Here is a 12515-nt window from a genome sequence, read left to right as displayed (position 1 = left end):
ACAGAGTAATGAAATCATCTGTTTTTACTGTTATTGTAAACAATTTTACAACACCAAGTTATAGTCCAGCAATTTTATTTTAAATTCACAAGCTTTCGGAGATTTTCTCCTTCCTCAGGCAAATGTTTCAAGAGCTCCTTGAAGCCTACGCATTTATACATATAGAACAATACATGGTGTTTACAGACTGCCCCTGCAACTGCCCGTTGCCAAGGCAATCACCGTGTTCAGACAGAGAGGTGTCACCTGCAGAACCCCCGAATACACATTCAACAAAAAAACAAACAGGGAAAAAAAAACAGAGAAAAAAAACAGAGAGAGGCAGAAACATCCGGAAGGCAGGGAGAGCCAGCAAATGACCCATTATATTAAAAACAGATAACATTTGTTCGCTGGTGGGGTAACGTGTAGCGTGACACGTTACCCCACCAGCGAACAAATGTTATCTGTTTTTAATATAATGGGTCATTTGCTGGCTCTCTCTGCCTTCCGGATGTTTCTGCCTCTCTCTGTTTTTTTTTCTCTGTTTTTTTTTCCCTGTTTGTTTTTTTGTTGAATGTGTATTCGGGGGTTCTGCAGGTGACACCTCTCTGTCTGAACACGGTGATTGCCTTGGCAACGGGCAGTTGCAGGGGCAGTCTGTAAACACCATGTATTGTTCTATATGTATAAATGCGTAGGCTTCAAGGAGCTCTTGAAACATTTGCCTGAGGAAGGAGAAAATCTCCGAAAGCTTGTGAATTTAAAATAAAATTGCTGGACTATAACTTGGTGTTGTAAAATTGTTTACAATTGTCAACCCCAGTCCATCACCGGCATCTCCACATCATTTACTGTTATTAGTTGAGGGGTTAAATGCTGGCCAAGACTCCGGGGAGAACTCCCCTGCTCTTCTTCGAATAGTACCATGGGATATTTTACATGCACCTGAGAGGACAAACGGGGCCTCAGTTTAATGTTTCATCCGAAAGACGACACCTCCGACAGTGCAGAACTCCCTCAGTACTGACCCTCCGACAGTGCAGCATGTAAAAAGTTGGATAGCCCGGTGGTGAAGGATAAAATACTAGAGCCTGGTCTTCAGTTGCTTCCAAGCCTTTATTGACAGAGATCCCATTACACACAGTGCACTCCCTAGATAAGCTCCCTCTTATAAATGGATACGAGGGCCCCAATTGATACCCAACACCTGAATACAATTAACACTAATTGATATAAATCACATGGATACAATTAACACAGCGATCCCTCAGTGCTGGAGTGCAGGACAGAGGGAGTGCGGCATTGTCGGAGGTGGCACCAACAATCCCATTGCTGAGATACTAACTAACTTATCAACAGTTAGAATTCATTGCTACAAGTCTTACTCTGAGTTTTGACGGTTTAAATCCACTGCTGAGTGAATGATGAACCCAATATCAAAGCAAACCTATTGCTGTGGGACTGAGCATTCTGCCAACAATACAAATCCATTACTGACCAACCCGCTGGCCGTGTGGCCTCCAGATGCCAGAGTCTGGCCATGACCCCCTTGTTAGCCCAACTCCTCCAGCAAACCCAACCTGATCCAACCCATTCTGGCACTTTACAAACTCAAATAAATGGACTTACAACTGACATCATTCAAAACAAATGACACTTTTTAAAGTGTTGCCTTTTTTGATCTAACCTTTCTGCTCTGCGGCTCGTTCGGAGGTCTGGCATGACCTGGAATGCCCCGGCAGGCTGCCGTTATGCTGATAGGGTTAGATGAAGAGGGGTAGGAGGAGGCTTGTGTGGAGCATAGATCAGTTGGGCTGAATAGCCAGCTTCTGTGCTGTATTTATCTAATACGACATGCACGGCAGGGCCTGGTGAGATTACAGCCGCCTGATTATCATAGAATCATAGAGAGGTTACAGCACAGAAGGAGGACACTTGGCCCATCGAGTTCGCACCGGGTGCAGTACTGAGGGAGTGCTGCATTGTCAGAGATGCCGTCTTTCGGATGCGACATTAAACCGAGGCCCCTCAGGTGGATGTAAAAGATCCCATGGCAATGTTTCAAAGAAGTGCAGGGGAGTTTTCCCCAGTGTCCTGGCTAATATTTATCCCTCTACCAACATCAGTCTGACAGTGCAGCACTCCCTCAGTACTGCACTGGAGTGTCAGCCTAGATTATGTGCTCAGGTTTCTAGAGTGGGACTTAAACCCACAATCTTCTGACTTAGAGGCGAGAGTGCTACCACTGAGCCACATGTGACACAGTTATATTGCATTAGCACTGCAATCACATCTAGGTTCTAGTTTGATGCAGATAATCATTTATGGTGCGCTAACCATGGGATCTTAAGCTCAGGAAATGCCTTGCATGCACTAACCAAACTCACAGCTGGATTTGGTAAGATCGCAGGGAACCATTGAGTGCACACCAAAACTGTAGCCAAGTCTTACAAATGCACTTGTAGACGATTTCATAAAATCATACAGCAGAAAAGAAAGCCCAGTGTGCCTGAGCTGGTGTGACGTCTTCAGCTGAAGCTATCTACTTCCCCTATCCTTTCCCGAATTCTTTTACATGTTTCCTTTTCAACTACTTATCCAATTTCATTTTAAACGAGTGTAAGGGGTTTCTTTTTTACTGTTTCTCGGGCTTATAATAGGTCAGCCAGTTATGTTTTCCTGAGCTGCCCTGCCCGCAGTGCGGTTGCGAATCGCTTACCCCTTCCTGATTCTGAGCTGAGGACTTATCGAGTGGTAACAAAGACAGACAAACAGACCAGTGGATTGGTACAAGGAAAACCAATGTTTATTAATAAGAAAACTAAAACTACAAAGTAAACAGTATAATACAGAAGATAAAAAGAAATCGCTATGGATGTAATACAGTTTTACGCTTAACGGGTTGGAAGAAACGGACACATCGAGGGAAAATTCTAAAATCACAAGTTTAGCAATATCCCCTTTAACCCCCACCCTTACACTTATGCTAGGTTGTCTTGTGGCGGCCAGAAAATTAATGCTCACCGGTGAAAACAGATGAAAAGGCCTGGCCTCTGTGCCTGCTGCTGCCGTCGACATGTGGTTGCGAGGTCTTTGGATGGCCTTCCTTCTTAGGTGCTAGCAGACAGACAGGACAGGGCCAAGAGGCGAAGAGAGAAGAGAGAGAGAGATACTGGGCAGCCCCAGTTATACCCTCTTGGTAACAGGTTTTTTTCATACCTCATCAGCTTGCTTCATTGTTTGATTTAAGCACGAAACGTAAGACAAAGGACCCCATCTCTGGCCCATTTACATTAATGGCCAATTCCTGTATTTCTGAGTTCCATAACTGCTTTAAGACAAAGGACCTAATTTCTGGCCCATTTACATTAATGGCCGGTTCCTGTATCGATCTGTTCCATAACTGCTTTACCATTGTTCCGAATGTACCTTGATGGTTCACCTTTTGTCCTGCAATCACTTCCTGCTCGAATTTTGATGTGTTGGCCGGCCATGTTGATAGCTTGCCTCAGGGCTAGAATGCAGCTGCATTGTTTAAAGAAACCTGTCTGAAACACGAAGCCTGCCGAGTTGTTGAGAATGCAATTTCAAATCTGCCGGTCCTCGGCCATGTGTCTGACTGCAGCCATTTTGAGAGACCTTGGATTTTTTAAAACAGTCACACCAGGGTTTCTTTAATAACTCCAATAAATCTTCGGGGTGGGGGGAACATGTGAAATTTTGCGAATCCCTTCAACGAGTTAGCGTCCTTACCTCAGTACTCGCCAAGGCTTCTTCGACAGCCCCTCCCAAACCCGCGACCTCTACCACCTTCTCTGTTCCAATGAGAAAGCTTCAATTTTATAAGCCTTTCCTCAAAAATTGGGAGTTTTTTTCAGATGTAAACAGGGAATTTGACTTGGATAGTGAGCACAGAACTGGAAGGAATAGGTTCACAGTTAGCCAGCTTCAATGAGACTCAAGGATAAGAGGAATACCCTCACCCCCACACAGTGGTGGACGTGAAATAGACTCCCAGCAAACATGGTTGAAGCTCAGTCATGAACCCCTCTACAAAAGAGCTGTTTGGGAATGAGTTTGCAGGCAACAAGGATATAGACTGAGAAAGCTCATGGTTGCTATGTCACATTGCTGTTTGTGGGACCTTTCTGTGCGCAAATTGGCTGCCGCGTTTCCTACATTACAACAGTGACTGCCTTTCAAAAGTACTTAATTGGCTATAAAGCGCGTTGGGATGTCCAGAGGTGGTGAAAGATGCTATATAAATGCAAGTTCTTTCTTTTCTCTGCCTTGCTGTATTGGTCTTTAATCATGTTGTTGGTCATTGCTTCTAACTCACTAATAGTTCTCCACATCTGTTCCTCCTCCTGAGCTGCTTTGGGGATGTTTGCTATGTTAAAGCTGGTATATAAATGCACACTGCTGTTGTTTTTGCTGTAGGCAGTTGTGTATACTAAGAATACTATCCGGGCTGAAGAAAGTTATACTCTGTACAAGTGCAAAGATGTTCAAACTGGCAAGAAAGCCAACCAAGAGCGCTTTAGAGGATGGAGGCACCAAGTCACCGAACCATTTCCTCTGATGAAATAATGGCTACAAACATGCTTGAAACCCTACGATCTTGGGCTGAATTAATAGCAAGTTTCCTACAAGCATCTTTATAGTAACAGGGTTTGCATCTCATGTTACACATGATATCAATTTCTAGGTGGCATTCAAAATTGGCTTAATAATGTACAGGAACAGATCGAACTTCTGAACTAGTAACTTGTCTGTTGATCAGGGATTTGCAGCAATACTGAGTGGTGAAGCTTTAAATAATGAAAAATATTTGCAAAGTAGAGAGAAAGACAATGTGGGGCAGAGTTTCTAATTGGGTGAAAACCAAAGTAGAATAACGGTGGAGTTAAGTCAAGTGGATTGACCCCTGGGTTAGCCAAATTGTAATAATCCTTGCAAGGTTCTGGCAGTAGTATCGCCTCAGATTGGGAGCTCGACATTTGAGGAGTGGGAACTTCTACGCTGCTGCGGGATTTAAAGGGTTGCAGCGGCTTAAGAGGTTTTGCAGGAAGCAGATAAGAAAATTTGGATTGCAAGCAATGCATCTCAGGCCTGCTAGAGGGCAGAAGCCAGCCAGGTTTTCCTGTCAAGTTGAAGAAGTTCTTCTGTCGAAGGAACCCCTGGACTAAGGTGACTCAAGGCCCAAAAGCCAACAACACAGCAGCAGTAGCAGTGAGTGCCAATGGAATGATCACATGCATTTCACTTCAACGCTGGAAAACGTTAAATGGTTTATCAAGCAAGATTTAAGGGAGTCAGCAGCACTTTTCAGTTAATGTGAGTGAGCTGCTTACCAGAGGCACAAGAGGCTATAAGAGATAGGGGCAGGAGTTGGCCATTTGTATTCAATGACTCAGCCTCCACAGCTTTTTGGGGTAAAGAATTCCAAAGGTTCATAACCCTCTGAGAGAAGAAATTTCTCCTCATCTCCGTCTTAAATGGGCGACCACTTATTCTGAGACTATGCTCCCTAGTTCTAGATTCCCCTTTGAGGGGAAACATCCTCTCAGCATTTACCCTGTCAACTCCCCTCAGAATCTTATGTGCACCTTACACCCCAGCCTTCACCTGCAAGTGTTCCTTTACTCACTGCCTTGGACGGATTCAATCTATTAGGTGTCAGCCGTGGCCCAGTTGGTAGCACTCTCACCTCTGAACCTAGAAGGTTTGTGGGTTCAAGTCCCACTCCAAAGGCTTGAGCACATAATCTAGGCTGATACTCCAGTGCTGAGGGAATGCTACACTGTCAAAGGTGCCCTCTTTTGGATGAGACTTGCGAAGAAAAGCATTGGAGTTCTCCCTTGTGTCCTGACCGATATTTATCTCTCAATCAACATCACCAAAAAACAGATTATCAATTCGTTATCACCTTGCTGTTTGTGGGACCTTCCTGTGCACAAATTGGCTGCCACGTTTCCTACATTACGGCAGCCTTAAGTTCTGGAATTCCCAAACTAAACATCTCTACCACTTTCTCCTCCTTTGAGACGCTCCTTAAAACCTACCTCTTTGACCAAGCTTTTGGTCGCCTGTCCTAATATCTCCTTACGTGGCTCGGTGTTAAATTTTGTCTGATAACGCTCCTGCGAAGCACCTTGGGACATTTTACTATGTTAAAGGCGCTATATAAATGCAAGTTGTTGTTGTTCATTCAGTGTTGGGCATTTAACCTAGGACTTTCCTACAGTGCAGCACCACACTGGTGAGTGAATTTAACAACCAAGCCATCGGGAGAGCTTATTTTTTTTCATTAAAGTTATCGATATATATTAAGTGCAACAACGACTGTTTAGCGCTGAGTTGAAGGCTGTAATTCAATCTTGGGTTCCCTGCAGCTTTCACGAAATGCTACCACACGAATGACATTGAAATGTAGATTGTGATAAGAACTTTAGAACATAAGAAATAGGAGCAGGAGTAGGCCATACGGCCCCTCGAGCCTGCTCCGCCATTCAATCAGATCATGGCTGATCTTCGACCTCAACTCCACTTTCCTGCTCGATCCCCATATCCCTTGATTCCCCTAGAGTCCAAAAAATCTATCCATCTCAGCCTTGAATATATTCAATGACTCAGCATCCACAGCCCTCTGGGGTAGAGAATTCTAAAGATTCACAACCCTCTACGTGAAGAAATTCCTCCTCATCTCAGTCTTGAATGGCCGACCCCATATCCTGCCATCTAGTTCTAGACTCTCTAGCCAGGGAAAACAATCTCTCAGCATCTACCCTGTCAAGCCCCCTCATAATCTTATATGTCTCAATGAGATCACCTCTCATTCTTCTAAACTCCAGAGAGTATAGGCCCATTCTACTCAACCTCTCTTCATAGGACAACCCTCTCATCCCAGGAATTAATCTAGTGAACCTTTGTTGCACCACCTCTAATGCAAGTATATCCTTCCTTAGATAAGGAGACCAAAAATGTACGTAGTACTCCAGGTGAGGACTCACCAAAGCCCTGTACAACTGTAGTAAGACTTCCTTACTCTTGTACTCTAACTCCCTTGCAATAAAGGCCAACATGCCATTTGCCTTCCTAATTACTTGCTGTACCTGCATGCTAACTTTTGTGTTTCTTGAACAAGGACACCCAAATCTCTCTGAACACCAACATTTAATAGTTTCTCACCATTTAAAAAATATTCTGCTTTTCTATTCTTCCTACCAAAGTGAATAACCTCACTTTTCCCACATTATACTCCATCTGCCACCTTATTGCCCACTCACTTAACCTAATTCCTGTTGCAGGCTCTTTGTGTCCTCCTCACAGCTTACTTTCCCACCTTGCTTTGTATCATCAGCAAACTTGGATACATTACACTCGGTCCCTTCATCTAAGTGATTAATATAGAATGTAAATAGCTGAGGCCCCAGCACCGATCCTTGTGGCACCCCACTAGTTACAGCCTGCCAACCTGAGAATGACCCATTTATCCCTACTCTCTGTTTTCTGTCCTTTTAACCAATCCTCTATCCATGCTAATATATTACCCCCAACCCCATGAGCTCTTACCTTGTGCAACATCCTTTTATGTGGCACCTTATCGAATGCCTTTTGAAAATCCAAATATACTACATCCACTTTATCTACCCTGCTAGTTCCTCAAAAAACATTAATAAATTTGTCAAACACGATTCCCTTTCATTAAACCATGTTGACTCTGCCTAATCATATTATGATTTTCTAAGTGCCCTGTTACCACTTCCTTAATAATGGATTCCAGCATTTTCACAATGACCAATGTCAGGCTAACTGGCCTGTAGTTCCTTGTTTTCTCTCTCCTTCCCTTCTTGAATAGCGGGGTAACATTTGCTACCTTCAAATCCACTGGGACCATTCCAGAATCTAGAGAATTTTGGAAGATCACAACCAATGCACCCATTATCTCCGCAGCCACCTCTTTTAGAACCCTTGGATGTAGGCCATCAGGTCCAGGGGATTTGTTGGCTTTTAGTCCCATTAGTTTGTCCAGTACTTCTTCTCTACTGATCTTAATTGTTTTAAGTTCCTCACTCTCATTTAACCCTTGGTTCCCCATTATTTCTGATATGTTTTTTGAGTCTTCTACTCTGAAGAGAGATACAAAATATTTGTTTAACGCATCGGCCATTTCCTGATTCCTCATTATAATTTCTCCTATCTCAGCCTCTAAGGCACCAACGTTTCCTTTTGCTGCTCTCTTCCTTTTTAAATATTTGAAGAAGCTCTTACAATCTATTTTTATATTTCTTGCTAGTTTACTTCCATATTCTATTTTCACCCTTTTTATCAATTTTTTGGTTCTCCTTTGTTGGTTTCTAAAACTCTCCCAATCCCCAGGCTTATTACTCTTGACAACATTATAGGCCTCTTCTTTCAATCTAACACTCTCCTTAACTTCTTTAGTTAGCCACGGATGGATCACTCCTCCCGTGGAGTTTTTATTTCTCAATGGAATGCATATTTGTTGAGAATATTGAAATATTTCTTTAAATGTTTGCCATTGCTTTTCAACTGTCAAGCCCTTTAATTTAATTTCCCAATCTATCTTTGACATCGCCCCACTATACCTATGTAATTGGCTTTATTTAAATTTGATACTCTAGTTTCTGACTTAAGTACGATACTTTCAAACTCAATGTGAAATTCTATCACATTATGATCGCTCTTCCCCAGTGGTTCTTTTACTGTGAGATTACTAATTCACCCTATCTCATTACACAATACAAGATCTAAAATAGCCTGTTCCTTGATTGGTTCCATGACGTATTGCTCTAGGAAACCATCTCGAATGCATTCCATGAACTCGTCCTCCAAACTACCTTTGCCAATTTGATTTGCGCAGTCTATATGAAGATTGAAGTCCCCCACGATTATTGCATTACCTTTGTTACAAGCTCCTATTGTTTCATGATTAATATTCTGTCCAATGGTATTGCTACTATTAGGGGGCCTATAATCTACTCCCACCAGTGTTTTCTGCCCCTTGTTATTTCTAATTTCCACCCATATTGATTCTACTTCCTGATCTTCTGAACCAAGATCGTTTCTCACCACTGTCCTTATGTCATCCTTTATTATAGGGCTACACCCCCTCCTTTTCCATTCTGCCTTTCTTTTCTAAATGTCATGAATCCTGGAATATTTCGTTCCCAACCTTGGTCATTTTACAACCACGTCTCTGTAATGGCCATTAGGTCAAACCCATTTATCTCTATTTGTGCCATTAATTCATCTATCTTGTTATGAATGCTCCGTGCATTCAAATAAAGAGCCTTTAATTTTGACATTTTACAATTTTATTCGTGCTTTGACCTTACTTGTTGTTGCACTATTATTGGTAAACTCTCTGTCCCTTCCTGCCACACTCTGCTTATCTTTACCCAAACCACTACACTGTTCTATTGTCTTAACTTTTCTCATTGGATTTCTAAATTTCCCCTCAGCTGACCCCTCCCCTTTCTAGTTTACAGCCCTATCTACAGCCCTAGTTATTCGATTCGCCAGGACACTGGTCCTAGCCCGGTTTGAGTGGAGCCCGACCCATCGGAACAGCTCCCTCTTTCCCCAGTACTGGTGCCAGTGCCCCATGAATCGAAACCCCTGTCTCCCGCACCACTCCTTGAGCCAAGCATTTAACTCTCTGATCTGTTTGACCCGATGCCAATTTGCACGTGGCTCAGGTAATAATCCAGAGATTATTATCTCTGAGGTTCTGCTTATTAATTTAGACCCTAGTTCCTCAAACTGTCTCAGCAGAACCTCATTCCTAGTTCTACCTATGTCGTTGGTCCCAACGTGGACCACGAAAACTGGATCCTCCCCCTCATGCTCCAAGTTCTTTTCCAGCCACGAGGAGATGTCCTTAACCCTGGAACCGGGCAGGCAACACAGCCTTCGGGACTCTCTGTCACGGCTGCAGAGAACAATGTCTATCCCCCTGTCTATACTGTCCCCTACCACTACCACATTCCTTTTCACTCCAACCAGTTGAGTGGTCTCCTGTACCACGGCACCATGGTCAGTTTGCCTATCCTCCCTGCAATCCTTGCTCTCATCCATGATGGAGAATATGAAGGTGAAATGAAGAAAGCTCTTTATCAGTGCATCAGCTGATCTGTTTTTAAATCATTCTGCTCAGGTTCTCTGCAAGTTCTCAAAAAACCGCTGCACTTTAACGTACCGCAAAACAAACGAAAGAGTGGTCAACAGTACTGATTAAATGTAGGCCTTCTGTAGCAAAGGCGCATACTTCAGAGCCACAGAAAGCAAGAGCACAACCTGAAAGAAACAAACAGGAAATCTACCCCACACTCGCGACCTCCACCACTTAGAGGGACAAGGGCAGCAGGTGCATGGGAACACCATCACCTCTAGATTCTCATCCAAGTCACACACCATCCCGACTTGGACATAAGTCCTTCATCGTCGCTGGGTCAAAATCCTGGAACTCCTTCCCTATCAGCACTGTGGGAGAACCTTCACCACACGGACTGCAGCGGTTCAAGAAGAAGGCCCACCACCACCTTCTCAAGGGGCAACGAGGGATGGGCAATAAATGCCGGCCTCGCCCACATCCCTGAGAATGATTTTTTTTTAAAGACTTTATTAGTGAAACCAGGCAGTGAACATCAATGAAAGGGTTCAAAGATAGAAAACAGGGCTCAAAGGTCAGTCTGAAAACAGAACACAACACCGTGAGATCCAAAATGAGAGATAAAATAAAACTAGCAATTACGTGACAAATTTGAGGACGAGATTTTCTTGCTAAACCTGTGCAACTCCTGTCACAGCTGCACCAAGGCCCCCACACAAATTTGACCAGTAACCTTGGGCTTCAGAAACAATTCTTCAAGGGGACTGGGTGGGACTGAAAGCCTCTTCCCTCTTCAGGCAGTCAGGATGTTGCCTGAGACAGTGTCCGCCATGACTCAGTTCGTAACGCTCTTGCCTCTGAGTCAGAGGGTTGTAGGTTCATAGTCCCACTCCTGAGACCGGAGCACATAATCCAGGCTGTGCATTACTGAGGGAGTGCTGCACTGTCGGACGGTGCCCTCTTTCGGATGGGGCAAAAAACAGTGTCTGCCGTCTCAATTGGATCTAAGAGATCCCATGGCACTGTTCAAAGAAGAGCAGGGGAGTTCTCTCCGGTGATCTGGCCAACATTTATCCCTCAACCAACACCTAAAACAGAGGATCTGATCATTTATTTCATTGCTGCTTGTGGGATCTTGCTGTGCACAAATGGGCTGCTCCACTTCCTACATTCCAACATGACGACACTACAAAAGTACTTCATTGGCTGTAAAGTGCTTTGGGATGCCCTGAGGGTGGGAAAGGCTCTATATAAATGCAAGTCTTTGTTTCTTTTTTGAAACAGCTTGATGAAGGGCCATGGCTTATAGCTCAGGCAAAACCAAGGTTAAAAAGAGCAGACAAGAGGATGAGACTGGTCAAATTGTGTTTAAGAGGCACTAAACTCGGGTTTTAAAAGCCTGTATATTGTAGTTGGGGGAGGAGGACAAGAGTTCCTTAGCTTTCAGCTCCTGGGAAGGAATGAGTGAGTAGGAGGCAGTGCAGTAAGTCCTGATTTCAACACTGAGAGGATGCAGGAACTACATAGAATTACATAGAATTTACAGCATGGAAACAGGCCATTCAGCCCAACTGGTCTATACCAGTGTTTATGCGCCACATGGGCCTCACCCCACTCTATTTACTTAATCTATTGACATATCCTTCTATTTCTTTCTCCCTCATGTGTCTATCTAGCTTCCCCTTAAATGCACCTACGTTTTTCACCTCAACCATTCCTTGTTGTAGTGAATTCCATATTCTAACCACTCTCTGGGTAAAGAAGTTCCTCCTGAATTCCCTATTGGATTTATTAGTGGCAATCTTCTATTTATGGCCCCTGGTTTTGGACTCGATCACAAGTGGAGACATCTTCTCTACATCTACCCTATCAAACTCCTTCATAATTTTAAATTGGCCAGGTCTCTATTAGGTCACCTCTCCGCCTTCTCTTTTCTAGAGAAAGGAGCCCAGGACCAAAGCATTAGACTGCCTACATTTTGGCAATCTCACTCACTAGGGACGCAGATGTGGAAATTGGAAAGAAAATCGCAATATTACAATGTAATATGATTTTGGTGGCTGGGAGCTTTATTCTCCATCTGAGCTAGGGTTCTCAATGCAATTTGCCTCTGGGTGTCCTCAATGTAATGTTAACTCTCCGATAAAAGATTACTCAGGTGTCAGATTCTAATGGAGCTTTTTCTTTTGCTTCCAGTATTACTTGTGGATCAGTGTTTGGCTGCCTGCATATCTGGAGTCAACAATACTAAAGGATATTGTGCAGGTAAGGTATCAATTGTTTATAGGCTACAAACTTTGGAAATAAAACCTTTTAGTATTCCTTGCTACTCTTTGATAGTGACTGAGTGAAGTGCAAGTTGTCAAATAATTCTGGAAGGGAAATGGGAGGCTTC

General features: G+C 43.5%; 1 protein-coding gene across 1 annotated transcript in view; it reads left to right on the top strand.

The window, feature by feature from the left end:
• Positions 1-12515, top strand: part of LOC137304518 (adhesion G protein-coupled receptor E1-like) — a 63810-nt gene that overhangs the window by 12925 nt on the left and 38370 nt on the right. The window contains exon 2 of the mRNA XM_067973154.1: positions 12317-12385. Within this exon, the coding sequence (XP_067829255.1) occupies positions 12317-12385 (69 nt within the window). The remainder of the gene's footprint in view (positions 1-12316; positions 12386-12515) is intronic.

Source organism: Heptranchias perlo, chromosome 37 (assembly GCF_035084215.1).
Source record: "Heptranchias perlo isolate sHepPer1 chromosome 37, sHepPer1.hap1, whole genome shotgun sequence".
Lineage (NCBI taxonomy): Eukaryota > Metazoa > Chordata > Chondrichthyes > Hexanchiformes > Hexanchidae > Heptranchias > Heptranchias perlo.
This window is presented reverse-complemented; position numbering and strand designations above follow the sequence as displayed.